Genomic DNA, 22,578 nt, shown 5'->3' on the forward strand with positions numbered 1-22,578 from the left:
ATTGTGGATTTTAATTTTGTAATTTAAATAAGAATTCAAAAATCGACTATTTCTGAAATTTTTGTATATTTGCATCTCTAAATTCAACGAGTAAATAAAATTGAAGACAATCAAAATAAAGAATGTCATATGAACTACTTTCGATACCAAATAGATTTTCAAACAACGCACCGTCGTTTTCAATATTTAAAGAATATACTATACGGAGTATAATCTCACATTGATATATAAAACCATGATTCTGCTGAGAAAGAAATCAGAAAAACCCTTTTTTTTATCGAAACACAAAAAATTAATGAGACCATCAAATTTGTTTATCAAATATATGATATTTAACATAAATTGCAAAATAAAAGTTAAAATAATTTTAGTTTGTAAATTGAAATATACAACAGCTGTTTATACCTAGCGGGCTAAATATTGTATTTTGATTATTTCGCCCGTTTTTGTTTAAACATTTCACGGACGAAATAATATACTCGCCCGTCTTCCAGATACTCGATTTTATCTTGAACGGGCGAAATAATTTATTTTTCTTATTTTGCCCGTCTTCTAAAACACATTCATTTCGACGGGCGAAATAGCCACTCCGATTAAAATATTCGACGTTAATATTTTCAAAAATTATTTTAAACATATGGAAAAAAAATTGTATTTTTAATCGATGCCGCACCGTCCAATTCTACTGAAAATATTACTAAAGAAACATATTTATCAATTTAATTATTAATATTTAATTATTTATTTAAAAAAAAATTGTAAATAATCATGTTGCCTTTGTACGTTTATTTAAGCATCCATTTAAAAAAATGTTCCATTTGTTTAAAATAAATATGTATATATATTTTTTTATTCTCATATCATTCACGATTATATTATTGTACTTTTTCTGATATTTTTATTTTTCCAGACATTGGCGTCAGTTGTTTAAGATAAATGATAAAGATAGTAATTCTTTTATACCATTTGTTACCTGGAAATTTAGGTGTAAATAATAATTAACAAAAATCTTTGTGGGAAATTCCTTTTTTTAAGTATAGAAGAAACAACCAAAAGAACAGTGGGGGGTTGTCATAATTTTCTAATTACAATGTTTGTATTTTCAAAATAATACCAATGTCTTTATTTACAATGAATTAACAATTTTACAATAGTAAAATTACTGTTTTTGACGTTTATTCGAAGGTTCACCAGATTCGTCATCGATGAAAATAGTTTTTGGTTGCGTTTTTTTATAAGCAGGCGCAATCCAATAGGGATTCTCCTCGGCCTCTTTTGCATATTTAAGAATTGCTTCTCTTGGATCTTGATCGTCCTCAATTTTCTTACTAAGACCAAGATTTCGAATAACAAAAGAGCTAAGTGTACCACCTGATGATGCGACACGACCACCTTGTCCCGAAGTAATTGGCAAATCCGGTCGTCTCGATTTAACTGGATCTAATCGATCTTTTTCCATTTGTTTTCTCACTGATTTTGGACGATCTTGTCTAAACAATGGCAATGCATGTGGTGTGATAATTTGTTGTGTCGACACCATTTCAATGTGCTTTTGTTTACGTTTTGTTTTTACAACACATAATTTTGCTCCTCGCATACTTTTATTTGAATCATAATACGCTTTAACAATACCATTGCCACAACCAACGAAAATTTGATTTAATTTTGGATGCCATAGAGTTTTAATAACATGTGAATTAGTCACATCAATTTCATTTATCAATTCAAATGTTTTTGTATCGAAAAATAAGACACGACCTGATTTTGCATTTCTTGTTAATGATTCGCCAGTAATGAGCATTGAATCATCAGGACTGAACATACAATCGGTGGTGTCGTAGCGTGAGAAAATATTTGTTGCCTCAGAAAGTGGTGTTTTAAATGAACGTAAATCCCATAATTTAATTGAATCATCACAACTTCTTGATGCCAATAAATGACCAAGATAGGAAAAACTTAAACTGGAAATTTCTGATCCCGATTGATGTGCGTGTCGATTAATTAGCGAAGGATTCACAAAATTTTTTCTATGATCCCACATTTGAATTGATCCATCAACACAGCCACATGCAACGACATTTCCTTCACGACTATATGCACATGTTGTTGGAATTGTTTTGACACCATTTTGTGCTCTACATTTGATAACAGCCTTGTGTCCTCGAGGCCTGTAAATTCAATTTTCAATTAGCATTGTCTATTTATTTTTTTACTGTCTACATATTATTTAAATATTGCTTATACATAAAATTTTTATGTAACAATATTTTTATTTGACTAAATTTTAATTATAATAATTTAATGTTGTTATAATAAAAAAAAAAACAAAAAAACATTTACTTGTTTAGCACCCAGATTCTGCAGGTACCATCTTGGGAACAAGTCATGTATTCTTCTTTAATAAATGGATGCCAACATCCACAATTTAAAGCGGCAACGTGTCCCTTTGTTCGTGCCATATCGGTGATATATTGATCGCCCTTGACTGTTTCACATTTTTCGAAACCATCTCGATCCAATACCTTTGCTTGAGCTGCTCCGGAAATTACTAAAATTACATCTCCAGTCATGGAATATTGAAGACACTTGATGGGATGATTTTCACATGGCTGTAGAGTTCTGAAACTTCGTAATGAAGAATCCATACCACCAAAATCCCAGAAACAAACATCATAATCCATAGAACCGGATGCAAGTCGTGCTCCTGAAGGATCGGCGGCAATTGCTGTAATTGCTTTCACTCCATGAGTCATTGTCACCTCGTGACTACAGGGAATTTTGCTTATTAAACTTTGTTCTTCCTCTTCTTCTTCTTCTTCTTCGGAATCATTGTCACTGTCTTCGTCATCCTCATCATCGTCGCTTTTATTTGATTTCTTTTTTGTTTTTTCCTTCGACTCAGAGAGTTTGTTTTTATTTTCCTCAATAATTGACGATGGAAGAGGTGGACCAATAAAATCATCTTCTTCGTCGTCGTCTTCTTCTTCTCCGGATTCTTTCTTCGCTTTTTCTTCTTCTCCTTCACTGTTCAAAGAATTTTCATAATGATTAATTTATTAAATTTATGATATAAAAAATAGATTTTAATTTTACTTTTTTAAATTTATGATATAAAAAATAGATTTTAATTTTACTTTTTTAAATTTATGATATAAAAAATAGTTTTTAATTTTACTTATTAAATTAAATTGAAATAAATTTTTAAAATCTTACGTCTTTTTTTCTAATTTCTTTGCATTCACAGTTTTGACAATATTTTCCATCATCTCCTGAACATCAAATGATTTGGCTTTTCTGCCAAATGAAGTCATGCCCATTATTCTTTTCATTTTTTCCGTTTCCTCCTCTTCCTCAGGTAGAATTTCGTTTATTGTAACAATATTTTGTTCCACAGGTTTTTTGCCAAATGTACCAAAACCAGAACTTGTGGCTTCAGATTCTTCTTTTGTAGAATCTTTTATTAAATTGGTGGAAATTTTTCCAAAGGTGATTGTCTTCTTCATGATTGAAAAACAACACTTAGGGGATAGTAAATAAAATTTATAAATGTTTTTAAATAGCGTCAAAATATAACCTCACTTTTTAAAATAAAAAACCATTTCGATAATTCTATTTGTATGGAGAAAAAATTTTTATTTATATAAACACTGTCCGATATTAAATATACTTTATTTATTGTTTATAGAAATATTACTTTTTTAAGTAGGCATTAATTAATTAATGGAATTAAAATAATATTATGAAAAATAATGCTTTCGTATATCAGCTGTCAAAACAATTTCCTTCTGCTAGGAGCATGCGCAAGGTATGATCATGTGACTAATTACGTCAGTGGTGTCAGACAGAGCTGTCAAACGATAAACTAAATTTATAAGAAAACAACAAAGAATGTAGCGGAAATTTAAACTTAAACAGGTAAAAGTGATAGTTTTTAATATTTTTCTTAACAAAAAATATGAATTTTCAATTATTAATACTCGATATCTATTTCGTAATACAAATCTCTATTCTAACCTCAAAAGTACAACGATTACTTTTCATTCTGTTTTCAAAATGTAAATTTTATTGGAATTTGTTTATTTTAATTATTATTTTATATATTATATATAAATATTATTTAATAAATAATGACTACTTTTTAATAATTTCGAAAAAATTCCATCAAGGCAAATGAATTGCTAATTAGATGAAAATTAATTAACAAAATTTTAAAGGGCAAATTGCAAAATTTACATTTTTAATAAAAATTTATTTATAGGAGTGATTTAAAAAAAAAAATAAATAAAACTAAAAATGAGTGACTGTCAGTTTGGATCAAGAACAAGAACAGACAGTTCGGGAACTGGTACATCGACTCCGTCTTCTACATCTGATTATATAAATGGTGAAGGAGATGATAGTTCAGACAGTAGAGGAACAGTGCCATGTACATTAAAATCAGTGGAAAATTTATTATCACTTTCGAAGGTGAGGATAAAAAATTTTAAAAAAACTTGGAAAATATGTATAAAATCTTCTAACAAATTTATAAAATATGATTTGCAAAATTATCAAAAAAAAAAAAAAACTTGTTATATAGCGAAAAACAAAATTTTCTCTTTTTAAAAAAAAGAGAGAATCTGCAAGATTCTTTTATAATATATTTATAATTCTAGGCAATTACTCAAGATGAACTTCAACAAATGGTTGAAAAGTGTAAAGAAATGGTTTTGGATAGTGCTGAATGTTCGGATGAAAGAAAATGGTTAGTGAGACGACTAATTGAATTAAGATTGAGAGTTCAAGAAATTCGTGAAAAATCAAATGAGGCTACTTTGGAAACTCTTGTGATTTTGGGACATCATTTTGTACCACAAAAATATCAAATTCCAATTTCTGGTTCTGTTTATTGTGATCATTGTAGTGGAGGAATTTGGACCATGTTACAATCTTGGTATATGTGTAATGGTAAATATTTAATATTAGAATTCTTAATTCACAATTATTAATTTAGATTTATTAATTTTTTATTTCCTTATTTTTATTCATAAATAAATATTCTAGTTTTGAAAACTGTTTGCAATTGGTATCTAGGCTTTAAAAATATTTGTTTAAAAAAAAAAATGTTTTACATGATTCATTGAATAAATTTTGATTGTTGCCAGATTGTGGATTTTGTTGTCATTGGAAATGTTTAAACAGCATTTGTCGTGTTTGCGTTCATGTAATAGCAAGCGAAGTACGAGGATACACTTACACTAAAGATATTTGCCCAGAACGTGGACTTTCTGCTCAAGGATACAGGTGTGCAGAATGTAAAACTCGAATCACTTTTAGTAAGTATTGATTATTATTATTCTTTTAATTAATTGTGGAACATTTTTATTTTTTTTTAATGAAATTTTTTATACCACCCGTCATGAATATTTTTTATGCGTGCATTTTTATTACAAGCTAACTCAAAAGGATTATCATTGTTATGTTTCGTCAGTCCTTTCAGTTACACAGGTATATGACAGTCAGTAAATACTATTTAAATATTTTAAATACTGAAATAATTTTAATAATTAATAAAATTTCTTCAATAATATAATTAATTGAATTTATTCATTAAATTTATTAATTAAATTAATTGAATTATTCTTTATAGTAATTAGTATATTTGTTAAAATAATTAATTAATTTATTAAATAATAAATAGTATTAATTAATAAAGACATTTTTAAAAGTTTTTTGTTAATTTTTTTTGTTGTTGAAATTTTTTGCAGAATCAACGTGGGTCGAACCTCGACTTTGCGATTACAGTGGATTATATTATTGTCAAAAATGTCATTGGAACACGTACGCAGTAATTCCCGCGAGGGTTATAAGAAATTGGGACATGGAACCACGACGTGTTTGTCGTGCTGCTTCTCAACTTTTAAATTTACTCCTCGAGAGACCAGTGTTACTTCTTGAGGAATTGAATCCAAAACTTTTTACACTTGTTCCTGACATGTCTATCGTCAAGGTATTTATAATTATTATTTTTTTCTTTCCTTCCAAAGGAATATTTTTTTTTTACACACTTGTGAAATATTTTCACAATATTCCGATATATTATCAGGGTGTCCAGTGGACCTTAAAATCCTTAAAAAGTACCTTGAATTTTTTTTTGAATCTTGAAAAATCTGGAAATTTCTTGAATTTTTGACAAAACTTTAAATTATTAAAATATTCTACAAGAATATATATTTTTTTAATTTAAAAATTATGGAACGTTCTATTACCTTAAATTTTCTATTTTTCTTTCTAAAATTGTCGTATTTTTTTCTTTCTTAAAAAATTAAAAAAGCTTACTTTATTATAAGAAAAAAAATAATAATTTTATAGTTTCTGCGCATCTTGAAAAGATTTATTTTGAACCTTGAATTTTTTTTCAAAAAACACTGATTAGAAATATATTTAAAAAAAAATAATTTAATAATAAAGTATCCGAATTTTATTTAGCGACTTCGGGAAGAGGTGCAAATGATGAAACAATATTTGGTACTTTGTCCTGAAGCGAATAATCAAGGCTTACCTTGGCGAGTGGGCCTGAGAACACATTTTTTAGAAAATCCTGGAAATTATTCTGTGAAAGATCTCGTGGATTTGCAAAATGGAGTTTTAATGGAAGAGCTTCGCACTGCACATGAGAGTATGCGTAATCATATTACAAATTCTTGTGTACTGTGTAAAGGGAGGTGAGTTTTTTTTTTAATTCAATTCAAATTAATAAATAGTATTTTAATTAATAAAATAAGTAATATTAAGTATTTATATTAAAAATTAAATAATAATAATAATAATAAGAGTAAGAATAATTTAAGAATATATATTTAATTTGTATTATGTCATTATTGATAACTTATGCATTACAGAGGACATCTTTGCGAATTGTGTGGAAACGACGAGGTAATATTTCCCTGGGACGTTAGTGCAATTTCTTGTCACAAATGTTCAGCTGTGCATCATCGAATTTGCTGGACAAAACGTGATCATCGTTGTTCAAAATGCCTACGAATTGAACAACGTCGTTCCTTACAAGATAGAACAATTGACGAAAAAGCAATCGAATTGGATTACGATAATATCGAATCGATATCGTAAATTTTGACAAAGAAAAAATTTCTTAGCTAAAAAGCATCATTTAATATATGTATATAATATCAAAGCTTTTATAATTTGTATATACACGAATAACGTTATTTAGAAATTTATTTAAATACACACGTTAATCTATTTATATAAAAAAAAAATTCATTTTCTACTCGTCGTTTAACTTTTTGTATTTTAATAATAATTATTTATCGATATTAAAAAGAAAAATTCAATGTGATTAATGAATTTTTATTAATGTTGATTAACTTCACGAAATCGTATTTTTTTTATTGTTAATTATTATTAATTTATTCTTGAAATGACAATAAATCAAATAACCTATTGTTTGATTTTAATTAAATTTTCAATTTGTGTTAAATCATTTTTTTTTCTTCTAATCATTATGATTATAAAATCAATAGTCACTGCAAGTTCATTCATTAATTGATAAACATTTTCATACAAAGATTGTTATTTTTTTATATGTGTAACTTTATAAATTTTTTATTATACACTGTTTCTTATTGTAAATTCCAGAGAGAAGAGAAAGGGATTTGGAGTGCGTCGAACGAGAGATTTTTACTCTTGACTCATAGTTCGAGTCTTACATAATATATGGAAACATAAACTTGACCCAATTTTTCAGATAAATATTCTCTATGTCAATAATATGCTTTCAATGTTTATGATTTTTTTTTTTATAAAACAACGAATTTTATCGTAATTCATTGACCTTCTTTTTTTGAACAGGTGGTGCGACAAATGTTTGCAAAAAAAAAAAAATTTTTTTTTCTCTTTTTTCTTACCAACGAATTTTGTCATTTAATTTTACTTTTAGACAAATGATTCGAGGAAAAAAGTATAATATATTAATAATAATGAAATTCATCTTAAATGTCGTTGCCCAATAAAAACAGAGAAAAGATACGGCAGTTGCAAAAAGCTGTGTCAACATAAATTATTTTGAATTTGTGCATATCCTGATCATTTTTTGCTGTTTAATTATCGATTCCAATGGATTCTTTTTTTTTTACTTTGAATATCAATAAGCTGATAAAAAAAATATCAACCTTTTATTGTTAATTAAACATTTTTATTATATTTTATTGTATTTATTTACAATGGAGATAATTGTTTTTTGTTATATTATTGTTAATATTTAAATAATTAATTAATTAGTTATTAGTGTTATTATTAATGACATATTTATAATTTATTATATTTATATTTTTTTTATTTAATTTATAATAAATTATTTATATTTTATTTTATATTTACAGAAAATAATTTTATTTTTTTTTAAGGGTTGTTTTCCGTGTTCGATACAATGTTGGAGGGAAAGATATATTTGAATGTGAATACAAAGCTATAGTGACGCGGATCATTCAAGTTTATTCCCGCGATTATCATGGTATAAAAGAAAATTGGATATGTTCTGGGGAGCACAAACAATTCGCGACTCTTGCAAGATTCACCTTCACTTCCGGTGGTTTCTTTTTTTTAATACATTGAGAGATTGGATGCGGGTATTTTTTTCAAGGTGATTTTTCACATCAACTACTAAAATCTCAACTTGACCTAGGACAAGTGGATGACCTTGACATTTGTCGTGGAAGGATAATTAGTTTCCGAGTTATTGCTCGCTATTCGAATACATATACAGAGAAGTTTGGCTTAACAGAAAACATTTACAACTCGACCACCAAAACATAAACAACCATTTTAAGAGTGAGTCTTCCAAATCATTTTTTTAATATTATTTTTTTATTTTTCTCTTAAATATATAAAAATTCCAAATTTAGAATATTCAATTTTTATTTTTCTCACAATAAGTTGCATATTATTAGAAAAATAAATTTTTTTTTTTAAATTCAAGTTTAAAATTATTAAATTTTTGTACTATAATTTTAAAAAACAATTTCGTAAACAAGTCTTGTGACTTGTAAATTCAAAATTTAAAAAATAATTCTAAAATTAATTTTTTTTTCAATATTTCTAATTTTTGAATAAATTTAAATTTGCCTATATAATGAGAATACACAATTTTTTAAAATTATATTTTAATTAATAAAAAAAAAAAAGTTAATTAAATTTTGTCGATAATTGATTAGTTATGTATATTAAAATTACAAATGAAATTCACGGTAACAAAAGTTCACGATCGAAATTTAAAATTATTTACCTTGAAGAGAGTCCACATCTTTATCTTAATTGGCGAAACATATAAATATCCTTTAAAGACTTGCACCGCGTAGGTTTCTTCAAAATTTCAACACTCTTTAATATGTGCAAGACTTATAGTTGTTAATTGAAACTCACCTTAGAAGGATATTGCGCTAACGAAAAGATTTTTTTTTCAATTGCACAAATAATTCATTAGTGAAAGGTTTTAACAAGCTTCTATATTTTGTATCGTTCATTCGCCAATTAAAATGGCATGGAAAATTATTTTATAATTTTTCAAAATTTTTAAATTTATCATTTTATATGTTTTGCTATTGTTTCGTAAAGAAAAAAAAAAAGTATGCTTTTATGAACTTTAAAATCTGTATATAAAAATCTCAACGTTTGAATCATTTGCAACAATTTGTGTGATTCATTTTATTGTTCTTTTTTTTCCATTGTTCATTTTCCTTTTTTGTATTCACAAATTATACAATTTATTTTTTCGAAGAAATCTTGTGAATTTAATGTTTTTCAATTTTAGAAAAATTATTTTTATTTAAAATTTTAATTTTTATACGCAAAAGTAAAGAAATTTTTAAATTTCAAATATAAAATGATTTTTTTGAATAAATATTTTTTTTTATCAATGAAACAAAAATAGAAAAACAATCAAATTCATTATTTTTTTTTTTTTTGTCATTAGTAAAATTTGTTTTAGAATGCTGATAAGGAAATTGACGTTTCTCGCTTTATTATTAGTCAACAATGAAATAAAATGTGAAATTGATTATGATTTTGCGGAAACAACTGCAATGAATTATAGAAATGCTGATGAAAATACTGAACTGTATATAGATAATAGAATTGATGAAGTTCCTACATATGTTCCACCAGCGGAAAAATTAATAAAACATCTTATGACGGGATTAGGAATTATAACAGGAAGAAGTAGTGATACAATCAGAAGAAGTGGAATGGATAAAATTTTAAGTGAAATAACGAGACCGATTACAAGTATTTTTAATCGTAATACAAAATCAGGAGAAAGATCAATGAGAAGTACAGGATTTGGAGATATACTTAATTTAATAACAGATCATTTTCAAGCTATTTATCCAGGTGAAATTATTTATTATTTTTTTTTTTTTATTATTGATTGAATGAATTTTTAATAACATTAATGTTAAATTTTGAAATTATAATTAATTAATCGCTAATTTTAGTTTCTCTTTTTTAAGTAATTAAAAAAAAAATTTTTTTTATAAAAAAACATTAATTATTTATTTATTAAAAAAATCTAAATATTTATATAATAATATTTATAATAATTGGCGATAAAATATACGAAAAGATTAGCTCAAAATATAAAGTAAATGCTACTTTGGTATTATTCCAAAAACTTCATTTATAATTCAATATTCCTGAAATGCAAATGATACAGGAACTCGCCAAATCTGTGAACAGGAAAAAAAAGAATTTATTTTTTTTTCTTATTTTAATTTTCGAATGATTAACCGCAAGTGCGAAAAAAAGTTTGTTTTTTTTTAAATTATGGATGTAATTTGGATAATATTCCATTAGTTTAATGTATTCGATTTAAAAAATTTTAAATTGTTATTTTTGGAGGCAAATGATAAATTACAAGTATTTACATAATAAATGTATTCATTTTATATTAAACATGTAATTACGATTGAGATAAAAAGAAAACCGTTAGAAAGTTGTTTTTAAAAATTTCTGATCGAAATGAATATGTAATTAAGTTAATATTTGTATATTTACAAATATTGATTTAATTACATATATTCATTTGTGTAGAAATTTACTGAAATTTATAATTTTGTATAGTTTTGAATTTAATTAAAATTTTTTTTTGATGGTTTTTAGGTACTTTATGGTGTGGTGCAGGTCACTTAGCAACGAATTCTGAAGAAGTTGGTTTTTTTAAAGTCACAGACGCTTGTTGCAGGAGTCATGACAATTGTAGTTATTCCCTTCAAGCGGGTAGATCCAATAAAGGTCTTCGTAACGATGGTGTGTTCACTAGGCAAGTTTTTTAATTCCTATTTCATTTCAAACATCCGACCAATGATGACATAAAATGATAAATGGACTTTTCAGGTCCCATTGCACTTGTGACGAAGAATTTCATGAATGTTTAAAAAATGCTCATTCTGTGATAGCTACAAAAATTGGAATAACTTATTTCAATATTTTGAGACCTCAGTGTTTTAAGATGGAATATCCTGCCACTTGTCGCAAATATGGACAGTGAGTTGTTTATTTTTTGTTAAAAATTATTCCATTTAAATTGAATCACTAACAATCGATTTTTCAAAAAAAAATTCTCATTCACTGAATTTTTCAAAGTGATAATAAAAAAATTATCATTGAAATTTGTGAAGAAAAACTGTCATTTATTGTTGATATTTTGAAACATATTTTACAAAAAATATTGCACAAATATACATAAATCTTTTACATCTTTTTTTCAAAAAAAAGAAAAAAAAATAATAATGTGTTGAATTTTTTTTTAGTTTACGTCTTGCAAGAAGCAAATGTAAAGAATATGAAATAGACACTACGAAAAATATCGCCATGCAATGGTTTGACAATCCAGATTTTTAATAAATTCAAAAAAAAAAAAAATAGAAAAGAAAAAAAAATCAGAACAATTTAATTCGGTCGAAAAGATGTGCCAAATTGAATTTTTATTTAATAATAAATAATAATTATTGTTATTATTATAAAATTTTAAATAAGAATATATAAATAAATTATAGAATATAAATTATTTTTTAAAAAATGATATATGAAATTATTTGGAATGCAATTTTAAAATTTAATAATAATTGTGGTTTCATTCACTTTGGTGGATTTTATTAATTTAAAAAATAGTACGTTATGAAATTATTATTTTACTTTAGTGATATTCATCTTTCTCTTGTTCCTGAAAAGTTGTAAGTAACATTTTGTTAAATTATATTCAATATTTCTTCTTTATATTGTTTATAAAATTAAATTTTATTTTCAGGTAAAATAATTTTACAAATTATTTTTTGTGGAAGAAGGATGATTATTTCGGAAGGTGTAAAAAAAAAAGTTTCCTAGTCCAACTTGTGATTAAACATTTCTGAAGAATCTAATTCCAACTTTTTTATTTGAATTCCTCTTTTGATGATATGAGGTATTGTTTTTGGAACCATTCTAAAAATTAAATTTTAAATTACAGTATTAATCCAATATACCAATTTTTTTCATGTTTTAAGTAAAATACTAAAATCTTATAATATGTGGTAAAAATATTTGCTTTAAATAAACGTTTCCTTTGTCTTATTTTTATAGATCTTTTGAAAAAATGAGAACAATTAGTTTCCGATAGATAAAAACAAAATATTTCCATCTACTGATAACTTTAATGATCTTGCAAAAAACCTTGTTAGAATAATAGGTGTAATTAATAATTTTTTATTCATAAAACAAATTAGTTTATTATTATTATTATTATTATTATTATTATTATTATTAAAGGTTTTAAAAGGATTAAACAAAAATAAATTTTAAATTTATAGAAAGAAAAAAATTAAAAGAAAATGTTTCCTTTGCCATTCAATGTTAAATAACAAAAATTTAGTCTGAAGGATAAAAACAAAATAATTCTCTTCACTGATAAACTTTAATCGTCTCAAAAAAAAACCACTTCCTTTTCTATTTATTGTGTGAATATATAATTATCGAATAATAGTCGAAACGTTTATTTAAAAAATATATTTCATTTTAAAAAACAAATATATATTTTTTAAATTATAAAAATTTTTACGTTAATTGAACTTACGTTATGCAATCGATGATTGGACAAACTGACAGACATAATGTGCAACCTGTACAATCGTCAGTCACTTTTGGAATATGGGTTTCCGAGTTAAAAGTAATTGCTTGATAACCAGAATCAGCGCAAGCCATGTAACATTTTCCACAATTTATACACATGTCCTTGAAAAAAATGTATTTGGGTCATTTCATGATATTTCGACTAAAGACGTCGACTAATTTTAAAAAATTATAATACTTTGCAAGAATGATTTTCAAGGTATCAAGATTACGAAATAAAAAGAATTCTGTTAAATATTTTCTTTGTAAAATGTAAATCAGTATTATTAACTATATTAATTAATAATTATTAATTTACATAATCAATAATTAATTATATTATTTTTTTTTATTTAATTATTATTATAGAATTATATTCATTTCTAAAATTACTGATATTAAATTTTAATTTGCTTGACAAAAATTAGTTGTATCTTTTGAATAATAATTTGTTAAATTTCACTTACATCGTCAATTAGAGCAACAACTTGTTGTTTATTATCTAATTTTTTATAAACTCCAATTTGAGAAAGACTTTTTCCAATGACATTTTTTATTCTCGGTACTGATTGATTTGCCTTTGGAACTGATCGTGCAATTTCTTTCTCCAATAATAAAGGATTTGATTGTAATTTGATTTCAGCTATTTTTTCTTCACGGAGTTTTTGATATTCTCCAAAATATGGAATTTTCTGAAATAATATTAAAAAAAAGAAAATTTATTTTCTTCTCATAAATATTATTATTTTAAATTTTTATTAATTTCAATATTAAATTCAAGTTTGTGCTTGTATTAAAAGTTTTTAAATTATTTCTATTTTATTCTTTAATAAAATAAAAATTGCAAAAGGGAACATACTTCTCCTAGTGCATGTATCAAAGAAACGGGTTTTCCCTTTTGATGTTTTATAGTTGGAGGACTTTGCCCATCCCAATATTTCATCTGATCCAAACTTTGTAAATATAAAAGTGCCTTCAATCCAGTTACATAATCGTCTATTAATGTAAAATCCTGATTTTGTATTGCACTGCAAATCTAAAAACATTTGAATTTAAAATTCGAATACTCTGAATTTAGTTGAATGTAATTTCTTATATATTGTTTTGTTTTTTAAATAACTCTTTTTTGCCCCTCTAGATGGTATCGATAGGTGAAAATTTCTCTCAAGCGGTGAAAAATTCTCATGTTTAGTATATAAAGACAATTTTTTAATGAAACAATTACGAGTGGTCCGAAACTGTCCAAGAATAATTCGCTAATTAATAAAAAAAAAAAAAAAAAAAAAAAAAAAAATGATTGTCATCTCGCGAAATGGATTAAAATTCACAAAAAAAAATGTCAAAAGAAATTATTGAACTTTAATTGAGTAATTAAAATAAAACTCGAAGAGTTTTTACGTGGTCACGTATAGTGGTAGTTGAGCAAAGCCGGCTCCATTTGGGAAATTTCCCCTCCTACCGTCGTGTGTCACTGTAATAAAAATTTGCAAATAATTCTCTCGATGCTTCTCATTAAATGTTCACGTTAAAAATTCTTTGACACCACTTGTGAATTTAATTCAATCAGGTGTTTCCTGAATAATTGTGACAGTGACTTTGACCACTCTATTTTTTTTTTCAAAATTTTCCAATTTTATTTTATATACCCTCAAATCTGTTGAAAATTTTTACTCACTTGTAAATTGAAGACAAAGAATTATCAAAAATTTATCTGGATCAAATATAAATCCAAATAAATTTATAAACATTTGTTGTTTTGTAAATTATTATTATTTTTTTTTTTTATTTTAAATTAAAATTTTTAGTTATTATGCAAATTTTCAGTACCTGTAAAGCTGAAGCTCCACAGTGGAAAAATTGTAAAGCTACTTCAGCCGAGTCAATGCCACCGGTGGCAAGAATTGGAAATCCGGGTAATTTATTTGCAATTGCAGAAACAGCTCTCAATGCCATTGGTCGAATCGCATTTCCGGAAATTCCACCATATGTTGTTAATTTATTTCTACCAACTCCTGGCCATGGTGCTCCATTTGCATTTAGTCCCATTAAACCCGAAACTGTATTAATTGCAGTTACTCCATCAGCTTTCCCTGAAAAAAAAAATATTAAATGATTATTAAGTTTATTAACATTTTTCAAACGAAAAAAAAAATTTTTTACCTTCAAAAGCTGCTTTTGCTATTGCAACAGTGTCGGTAATATTTGGTGTTATTTTGACGAAAAATGGTATTTTTACTGCATCTCGCACCCATAAGGAAATATTTTTCACCAATTCTGGATCCTATAATATTAATTTCAAATTTTTTATTACCAATTACCAATGTTAATATTTTCGAATTAATCGTTCAAAACAAAAATTAAATTAAAGTGAAGTTTTCTTTAATTTTTGAATTAAAAATTAATTCAATTTTTTTTAATGCCTTTTTTCAAAATTTCAAAATAATTTTAAAAACCTGTCCACATGCTAAGCCCATTCCCGATTCTCCCATTCCATGAGGACAAGATAAATTTAATTCCAAAGCATCAGCTCCAGAATTTTCGGCTTTCTTTGAAAGTTCCGTCCAATCGTCTTTATTGAAGCTGCACATTATACTAGCTATAACTATCTGAAATTTATTATTAAAAATAATTTTTATTTAGAAAGTTTAGTTAAAAAAAAAAAATAATTGTTTTCTATTTTAATTAATAACGAAAAATGAAATTTTAAGAAAACTTTTTTTTTTTTAAATGAAATTACCTTTTCCGGAAAATCTTTTTTCAATTCTGAAATACTCTTTAACCAGTAAATTTCATTTTTCTCTGATATTAATTCAATATTCAAAAAACTTCCTTGCTCTGGTCCATAGCGATGTCTGGATGTTGTTCCTTTTACTATTCGAGGAGAAACATTTGTGACAAAATCCTAATTTTGAATTAAATTAAAAAAAAAAATTGTTTTTTAATTTTTTTTGAAAATTATTTTTTTTTAGTTAATTATAGTTTTTACCTTATCTAAACAAAAAGTTTTTGTAACAGTAAAACCCCATCCGGCCTGAAATGCTCGTCGTATCATAGAACTACTTGTTGCCGGTGGTGCTGAGGCCAAGCCAAAGGGATTTTCAAATTTTAAACCACAAATTTCAATACTAATGTCGACATCATCAATTGGAGTGTGAAATTTTGGTAATTGTGGTTCCAATGGAACTTGATAATTATTTGATTCCTGAAAATAGTTTTTCAAATTTTTAAAACTTTCAATTTTATAAATGCAAAATAAAAGAAGAAAAATTTGTTGTTTTTTTTCATATCTATTTACTTGAATATATTTATGAATAAACCAAGAGGCAGTTTTTCCATCATTAACCGATTCAACGGTAGTATTAGAAATTCCAGCAATATCGCCCCCACAAAAAATTCCCGGCTCAGAAGTAGCCATTGTTTCTACATTCACTTCGGGTTGACCCCATTTGTTTAATTTAACAGGAGCCAATGCATTTTTCACTAAAATATTTAATTACAAATTATTTATTCAAATACTAAAATAAAAAAAAAAATAGAAAATAGAAATTGAATTTTTATAATTTAAATAATAAAAAAATTTTTTGTTTAATTTTCTTAAAATTTGAATCAATTTGTATATATTTAAGAATCAATATAATAAATTTTGAATGAAAAAAATACCATCAGAATCATATAATCCTGAACCAAAGGCCGAAATAATAAAATTTGCTTTCAATCTCACAATTTGATCCTCATCTTCAATCCATTCTCCATTTTCATTTTGTTCTGTTCGATAAAATTCAATTGCTGTTATTTTTCCATTTCGTACTATAACATTTTTTGGCGATTGAAATGGAATAAATTCACATTTTTCATTTCGTGCCAATTCCATCTGTACATTACAAAAATAGAAAATTAGTAATTAAAAAAGATTCAAATAGAAACTAAAAACAAGTAAAACATTACAAACAAAACTTTATTTAAACATTTTATTTGTCCCAGAATCTAATAATTTTTCATTTGTTTTAAATAAAAAAAAAAAAAAATTATTTAGCACAATCAAATTTTATATAGCGCAAATAAAATTTATTTCAAACAAATAAATATTTATTTTGCTCTGAGACAAATGAAAAAGAAATTAAAGTAGAAAAGAGAAAATATGTTTTTTTTTTAAATTTACTTCTTCTGGAACAGCGCGAATATTAGTGAATCCTTTTCTGAAAATGACAAAAACTTTTTTTGCCCCACATCTTAATGCAGAAGTGGCACAATCAAAGGCCGTGTCTCCTGCACCAAGAACAATAACATTACCATAAAGATTTGGTAAATTATTGCCTTTGCAAGGACACATTCCTGGTTTACTTCCTTTCGCAACTGAAGGGAGAAAATTTTTCGACGTAAAAAATCCCATTTCAATTGTTAAATCGCTAAAAATCGAAATACATTTTGGCTCCGATAGACCAATTCCCAAAAATACGACTTTATATCCCAAACTTTTCAATCCCTAGAACAATATAAATAAATATAAGAATCAACATTTTTCAGAAGTGTGAAAAAAAATTAAAATTGATTCTGTATCTTTCAATTTTTTATAAAACTTGATAAAAATAAAAAAAAATAGTTTTCAAAAAATTTTTAAATTGTAATATTGTGCATTGTATGAGACTTTTTCTTTTTATTTTCTAATAAAATATAAAATGGAAATTTTTTTTCGCATTATATAAAAGACGCAAAAAAGAAATTTTTACTAAAAATGAAAAAAAATTTTATATTTTTTATTGTGTATTTTTAATAAACTTTTTTTTTTATTTATTGTTTTTCTTCTTGAGAAATTTTGACCAAGAAATAATTACAATTATATATACCTATATTATGTATTATAAATTTATAAAAAGTGAACAATAAGAGAAAAAAAAAATACAAACCTGAATAGTCAAATCTTTTTCCGAGAGACTCCGTTCAAATTCTATTTTTACCCCCAAATCTCGAAGAAGATCCACCTCAAAATTAACAACATCGAATGGAAGTCGATATTGTGGAATTTCCGATGTACTTAAACCGCCGACAAAATTTTCTTTCTCAAAAATTGTAATATCATCGTACCCCAAACGAGCCAAAAATGTTGCACATGAAATTGATGCTGGACCACATCCGATTAGTGCAATTTTTGTATCTGCATTTGCTACCGTTTGTCCAGGAATTCTTGTTTGAGGAATTTTCATTTTCTTAAAAATCTGAAAAATTTTTGATTTTTTTTTTTAAATTAATAATATCATTATTTTTTTTTAAATTTTTGTATTTTATGTATCCGTTAAATTCTTTTTTTTAAATTGAATTTATAAACAAAAATTTTGTTTTACACATTATAATGTCATAAAAAAAAATTTTATTGGTATTATTTGTATACAAAATTTTTCCAATTTTTCTAATTACAATCAGTGATAATTTTAATTTTATACAATTATTAAAAATTCAAAATGTTATTAATTGTTAAATTTTCATTTTTAAATATGACAATTTTTACGAAAAATTTTGTGTCAAAATAATATGATAAAAAAAAAATTTGAAAAAATAATTTTGTAAAAATATCAAAATAATATTAATGTGGAATATCGCAGGAATATTTTTACCAATTATTACAGATATTACAAAAAATATTCCATTATAGAATATCAAAAAATAAAAAAAATAAAATAATAAAAAAATCAAAGGAATGTTGAGGGAATATTCCAATTTCATTGGAACTTTGGGAATATATCTAAAAAATATTGTTTTCATATTTCAAAAAATATTTTTAAATTTAATATCTGCATTTATATTAAAAAAAAAATTTTAGGATTAAAATGAAATATCAAATAAATGAAAATGATACTCACCTTTTTTCCAAATTCATGATTAAATTAATATTATCAATAATACTATAATTAAAAATTTAAATAACAAAAGTAAATATAATAGAAAAGAAAGAGGGGAAAAAAATACAAAATAAAAAAATCAATGAAAAAAACTAAATGAAGAAATAAAAAAATAGTTTCCTTTCCTTTTTTAATATTCTAATGAATTATGTATTTTTATTTTAAAAAAATCGTATATCATATTTTTAATTTATAAAACATGTATTTTCTATTAAAATTATGTAAGTGATACACTATATTATTTAAATTTATATGAAATATAAAAAATATATTTACATCAGTAGCAAATTGCTGTAATCCTCCAATATTAATTGGACCTTCTTCAGTGGCATAAAGATTGCATCCACCTACACAAAGGTCACTTGTTGGACACACCATTCCACAAGTAAGACCCAATGGATTATCGGAAAAAATTGCTTTTGCAGCTCCATAATAATTTTTATTTGAAATTGAAGTGATAAATGATTTTATATCCAATTGTGTCGGACATGATTTTTGACATGGTGCATCGGCACATTTCAAACATCTTGACGCCTCAAATAATGCTCCTCTTTCACTCAATGTTGTTGTTTTAATGTCATCAAAATTTTTTGTCAAACTCAAACAACTCTGTAATGTAAAATATTTTAAATTAATCACATAATTTAATATGACTAAAAAATAAAAAAATTATAACAGAAAAATATTTTCTATTTTATTTTTTTAAAACAACAAAACATTTGAATAATATAAGTTAAATAATTAATTTAATTATTTATTTTTTTAGTTTTTTCCATTTTCTATTTTTCTTTTTATAAAAAAAGTTTCTTACATCACATTTTTCATGAATGTTTCGCTTCCAAAGATTTTTGTTTGATTTTGTTTTAATTGATGGAACAAGATTTGTAAATTGTTTTATTTTTGGATTAAGATTGAGAAGATTCTGAAATATTGGAAAATTTACAAGATTATATATTTTTGTTTTTTTTTTTTAATTAATATAGTTGAAAGTTATTAATATTTAAGTTCTATAAATAATAATAATTGATAATATAAATTAAAAAAAAAAAAAAGTATCGAGGACAAAATTCATTCACCTCAATATCAGGAGTATCGTGAGTTATCAATATTCCAATTTTAGCAGCCATACTTTTTTTTATTATCAATTTGTGAATCTTTAAATTGAAAAAATTCTTTTCACTGATTTACAATATTTTAACACAACATTGTTATGTAACACCAAGGCGAAAATATTTTTTAGACAAAGGCTTTAAAAATCCAATCACTTATTTAATTTTTAATATTTATTTTAATAAATTAATTCAATAAAAACTTAATTTATATTTATTTTAATAAATTAATTCAATAAAAACTTAATTTTTAATATTTATTTTAATAAATTAATTCAATAAAAACTTAATTTTTAATTTTTGTTTTGTTAATTAGTCAATATTAATTATTGTTATTATTAACATATGGTTTTGTTTTACATTTGTCAATGTTGTTTTCGAGTATGTCGAGAGATAATAACACTGTAAATTTTTTTTTTAAATTTTTTATTGCGAAAGTAACTGAAGCTACTGACTCCGAGTTACGGAAGTTTTTGAAATTATATCTTTTTATTCTAATTTATAAAACACTTGAAACACATGAATATTTTAAGTTTAATACGATCTGTTAGGAGATCTTGACATTTCAGAAAGATCTCGAGTGACTGGTAATTTTACGAAAGGCGTTGAGAAATGAAGTTTATGGACATTGTACTACACTCACAATCTGCTAAATGTGCATATATGTGTAAAATTGTAAATATATGTATATATTTTAGCACGATAAGACATTACAATTTGCTGACTCTATCCCAGTTAGAAACTTATAAATATATATTATTAACAAAGAAATTATTGAAAAATTATTTCCTAACATATTAATATTAATTATTTATTAATAATATTATTTGTATAAGATAAAACAAAATTTCCCCCATTTTTGAACTTATAATTTTTATATATAAAATTTTTCAATTAAACAATTTTTTTTTAATATTTAAAAGAAATATTATTTTTAATTAACGTAAAAAAAAAAAAATAAAATAGGATAAATCTTACTAAATAATTTTCATTATTTTTTTACTTCGTAAAAATAAAAATAAGTTATATAAAAAAAATATCTTTGATGTTGGCGTTTGAAAAAAGAAATTTAATTATTTTTCCGGAAAAAAAATTCGGAAATTTTTCAAAAGTTATTTCCGGAAATTTTTTTTGTTAAATAAATAAATTTTTTTCTCGAAATTCAGTTGAAAAATTGAAAAATAAAAAAAAATGGTTTTTTTCGTCTTGGAATGTTGTAATTAAAAATAAATAGAGTCATTGAACTTATTTCAATAAGTGTAAATACTTAAATAGATATTATATATCTATTTACACTTATTGAAATCAGTTCAATGACTCTATTTTTACGCGTGTCATTTTCTGTAATATTTTCAAAACTGATCTATTCACAATAGTATTTACATATTTATTATATTATTTTTTTTTGTTAAATGTTAATTATTTTTAAGGTAAAAAATTCATTTATAATAATTAATTTGTTTATAAGTCTGTTAAAAATTTTTTTTTGTATTTTACATTTATAATAAAATTTCAATTTCTGAAGAGAATTGATCATCAACATTATTATTATAACAAAAATAATTATTTATTATAAATAATAAGTAATTATTAATTAATTAATTTATGATGTATTTGAATGCTAATCGCTTGTTTTCAATAAAAAAAATATTCAATTTATTATTTCCAATTGAGTATAATTTTTTTTCTCAATAATTTTGTACTCAAAAATGTATGAGAAATATAATTTTGTTAATTTAAGGTGATCCAGTTGAGAAATTTTGACCTCTTTAAAATTTAATTTTAATTTTTTTATTTTAATTGAAAAAAAAAATAATTTTTTTAACTTTACAAAAATTTTTTTAATGAAAGCATAATAATTTTTGTAGTACAAATACTAATCAAATGTTCTGTTGTTAAAGTCATCTTATCTTTTTTGCAGTGCATTTTCATAAAATATAAATAAAAAATAATATATTGTAAATAAAATAAAAATTATCCTTTTTAAAATTTTTTTAATCAATTAATTTTTGAGTTAATCTGCTTTGCGAAATAGGTGAGAAAATACCTGAATTCGAAGAGAGAAGAATTACTATATCCATAGTCAACATTGTCTTAGATGTAAATCTTCAATTTTCCATTACATAACTGAATCCTTGCGAGTTTCTGCGTATTGTCAGTTATAATCTGAAATCAATAATGAGAAAACAAAACCATATATTAAACGGAGAAATATAATTACAGGTTTGACGAATCGTACACCGTTTGTTATATATATAGTATAATATTGATTTTTAAAAATATTAATTATCAGTTTAGTGAAGTACCGACAGTCTTTCGAAGCCTATTATTAATTTTCCACTGAATAGAAATCAGAAACAAAACACCCTCGTAAAATTATTTTAAGATTCTCTCTATAGAATAACTTTGATCCTAGTTTCATAATCATTTCTCTTCTA

At 24.4% G+C, this 22,578-nt stretch overlaps 4 protein-coding genes across 8 annotated transcripts; 2 read left to right on the top strand and 2 right to left on the bottom strand.

Annotated features, from left to right (window-relative positions):
* Nucleotides 1–47: 47 nt before the first annotated feature.
* Nucleotides 48–3,765, bottom strand: LOC127291375 (gastrulation defective protein 1 homolog). Its single transcript, XM_051320461.1, has 3 exons — nucleotides 3,214–3,765; nucleotides 2,341–3,024; nucleotides 48–2,168 (listed from the first exon to the last, which is right to left on the bottom strand). The coding sequence occupies exons 1-3, from the start codon at nucleotides 3,501–3,503 to the stop codon at nucleotides 1,160–1,162; spliced, it is 1,983 nt and encodes a 660-aa protein (XP_051176418.1). The 5' UTR covers nucleotides 3,504–3,765; the 3' UTR covers nucleotides 48–1,159.
* Nucleotides 3,766–3,791: 26 nt separating this feature from the next.
* On the top strand, nucleotides 3,792–7,339 carry LOC127291376 (differentially expressed in FDCP 8 homolog). Of its 2 annotated transcripts, XM_051320463.1 has the most exons (8): nucleotides 3,792–3,915; nucleotides 4,259–4,467; nucleotides 4,656–4,947; nucleotides 5,145–5,315; nucleotides 5,434–5,487; nucleotides 5,748–5,989; nucleotides 6,469–6,704; nucleotides 6,882–7,339. In XM_051320463.1, exons 2-8 carry the CDS (start codon nucleotides 4,294–4,296, stop codon nucleotides 7,108–7,110), a joined length of 1,398 nt encoding a protein of 465 aa, XP_051176420.1. In that variant the 5' UTR covers nucleotides 3,792–3,915; nucleotides 4,259–4,293; the 3' UTR covers nucleotides 7,111–7,339. The 2 variants fall into 2 exon arrangements, with proteins under 2 accessions (XP_051176420.1, XP_051176421.1); XM_051320464.1 differs by lacking the exon at nucleotides 5,434–5,487 and having other exon boundaries at nucleotides 3,795–3,915.
* Nucleotides 7,340–8,495: 1,156 nt separating this feature from the next.
* On the top strand, nucleotides 8,496–12,073 carry LOC127291378 (uncharacterized). 3 transcript variants are annotated; one of them, XM_051320468.1, is made up of 5 exons: nucleotides 8,496–8,829; nucleotides 9,971–10,386; nucleotides 11,155–11,314; nucleotides 11,389–11,538; nucleotides 11,805–12,073. In XM_051320468.1, the coding sequence occupies exons 2-5, from the start codon at nucleotides 9,987–9,989 to the stop codon at nucleotides 11,893–11,895; spliced, it is 801 nt and encodes a 266-aa protein (XP_051176425.1). In that variant the 5' UTR covers nucleotides 8,496–8,829; nucleotides 9,971–9,986; the 3' UTR covers nucleotides 11,896–12,073. The 3 variants fall into 3 exon arrangements, with proteins under 3 accessions (XP_051176425.1, XP_051176424.1, XP_051176426.1); XM_051320467.1 differs by having other exon boundaries at nucleotides 8,513–8,829; nucleotides 9,986–10,386; XM_051320469.1 differs by lacking the exon at nucleotides 8,496–8,829 and adding an exon at nucleotides 9,378–9,487 and having other exon boundaries at nucleotides 9,986–10,386.
* Nucleotides 12,074–12,265: 192 nt separating this feature from the next.
* Nucleotides 12,266–22,206, bottom strand: LOC127291377 (dihydropyrimidine dehydrogenase [NADP(+)]). Of its 2 annotated transcripts, XM_051320465.1 has the most exons (16): nucleotides 20,108–20,377; nucleotides 19,843–19,953; nucleotides 19,308–19,640; nucleotides 18,042–18,350; nucleotides 17,297–17,620; nucleotides 16,798–17,008; nucleotides 16,433–16,617; nucleotides 16,124–16,339; nucleotides 15,875–16,039; nucleotides 15,591–15,743; nucleotides 15,298–15,418; nucleotides 14,965–15,227; nucleotides 13,997–14,173; nucleotides 13,605–13,829; nucleotides 13,103–13,260; nucleotides 12,266–12,474 (listed from the first exon to the last, which is right to left on the bottom strand). In XM_051320465.1, the coding sequence occupies exons 1-16, from the start codon at nucleotides 20,156–20,158 to the stop codon at nucleotides 12,375–12,377; spliced, it is 3,102 nt and encodes a 1,033-aa protein (XP_051176422.1). In that variant the 5' UTR covers nucleotides 20,159–20,377; the 3' UTR covers nucleotides 12,266–12,374. The 2 variants fall into 2 exon arrangements, with proteins under 2 accessions (XP_051176422.1, XP_051176423.1); XM_051320466.1 differs by lacking the exons at nucleotides 19,843–19,953; nucleotides 20,108–20,377 and adding an exon at nucleotides 22,188–22,206 and having other exon boundaries at nucleotides 12,268–12,474.
* Nucleotides 22,207–22,578: the final 372 nt, after the last annotated feature.

The sequence above is a fragment of the Leptopilina boulardi genome, unplaced genomic scaffold (assembly GCF_019393585.1).
Source record: "Leptopilina boulardi isolate dan_hultmark-lab unplaced genomic scaffold, ZJU_Lbou_2.1 LbouV2_137, whole genome shotgun sequence".
Lineage (NCBI taxonomy): Eukaryota > Metazoa > Arthropoda > Insecta > Hymenoptera > Figitidae > Leptopilina > Leptopilina boulardi.

Excerpts from the sequence above, each read along its gene's own strand:
- LOC127291378 (XM_051320468.1), top strand. The coding sequence starts at position 9,987 with ATGCTGATAAGGAAATTGACGTTTCTCGCTTTATTATTAGTCAACAAT. Across the intron at positions 10,387-11,154 it reads TTTTCAAGCTATTTATCCAG|GTACTTTATGGTGTGGTGCA; the intron begins GTGAAATTATTT and ends GATGGTTTTTAG. Across the intron at positions 11,315-11,388 it reads AACGATGGTGTGTTCACTAG|GTCCCATTGCACTTGTGACG; the intron begins GCAAGTTTTTTA and ends TGGACTTTTCAG.
- LOC127291376 (XM_051320463.1), top strand. The coding sequence starts at position 4,294 with ATGAGTGACTGTCAGTTTGGATCAAGAACAAGAACAGACAGTTCGGGA. Across the intron at positions 4,468-4,655 it reads ATTTATTATCACTTTCGAAG|GCAATTACTCAAGATGAACT; the intron begins GTGAGGATAAAA and ends TTATAATTCTAG. Across the intron at positions 5,316-5,433 it reads TAAAACTCGAATCACTTTTA|CTAACTCAAAAGGATTATCA; the intron begins GTAAGTATTGAT and ends TTTTATTACAAG.
- LOC127291377 (XM_051320465.1), bottom strand. The coding sequence starts at position 20,158 with ATGGCTGCTAAAATTGGAATATTGATAACTCACGATACTCCTGATATT. Across the intron at positions 16,340-16,432 it reads TTATTCATAAATATATTCAA|GAATCAAATAATTATCAAGT; the intron begins GTAAATAGATAT and ends AACTATTTTCAG. Across the intron at positions 12,475-13,102 it reads CCAATCATCGATTGCATAAC|AATGGTTCCAAAAACAATAC; the intron begins GTAAGTTCAATT and ends TTTAATTTTTAG.
- LOC127291375 (XM_051320461.1), bottom strand. The coding sequence starts at position 3,503 with ATGAAGAAGACAATCACCTTTGGAAAAATTTCCACCAATTTAATAAAA. Across the intron at positions 3,025-3,213 it reads AAGAAATTAGAAAAAAAGAC|TGAAGGAGAAGAAGAAAAAG; the intron begins GTAAGATTTTAA and ends TTCTTTGAACAG. Across the intron at positions 2,169-2,340 it reads AGAATCTGGGTGCTAAACAA|GCCTCGAGGACACAAGGCTG; the intron begins GTAAATGTTTTT and ends TTGAATTTACAG.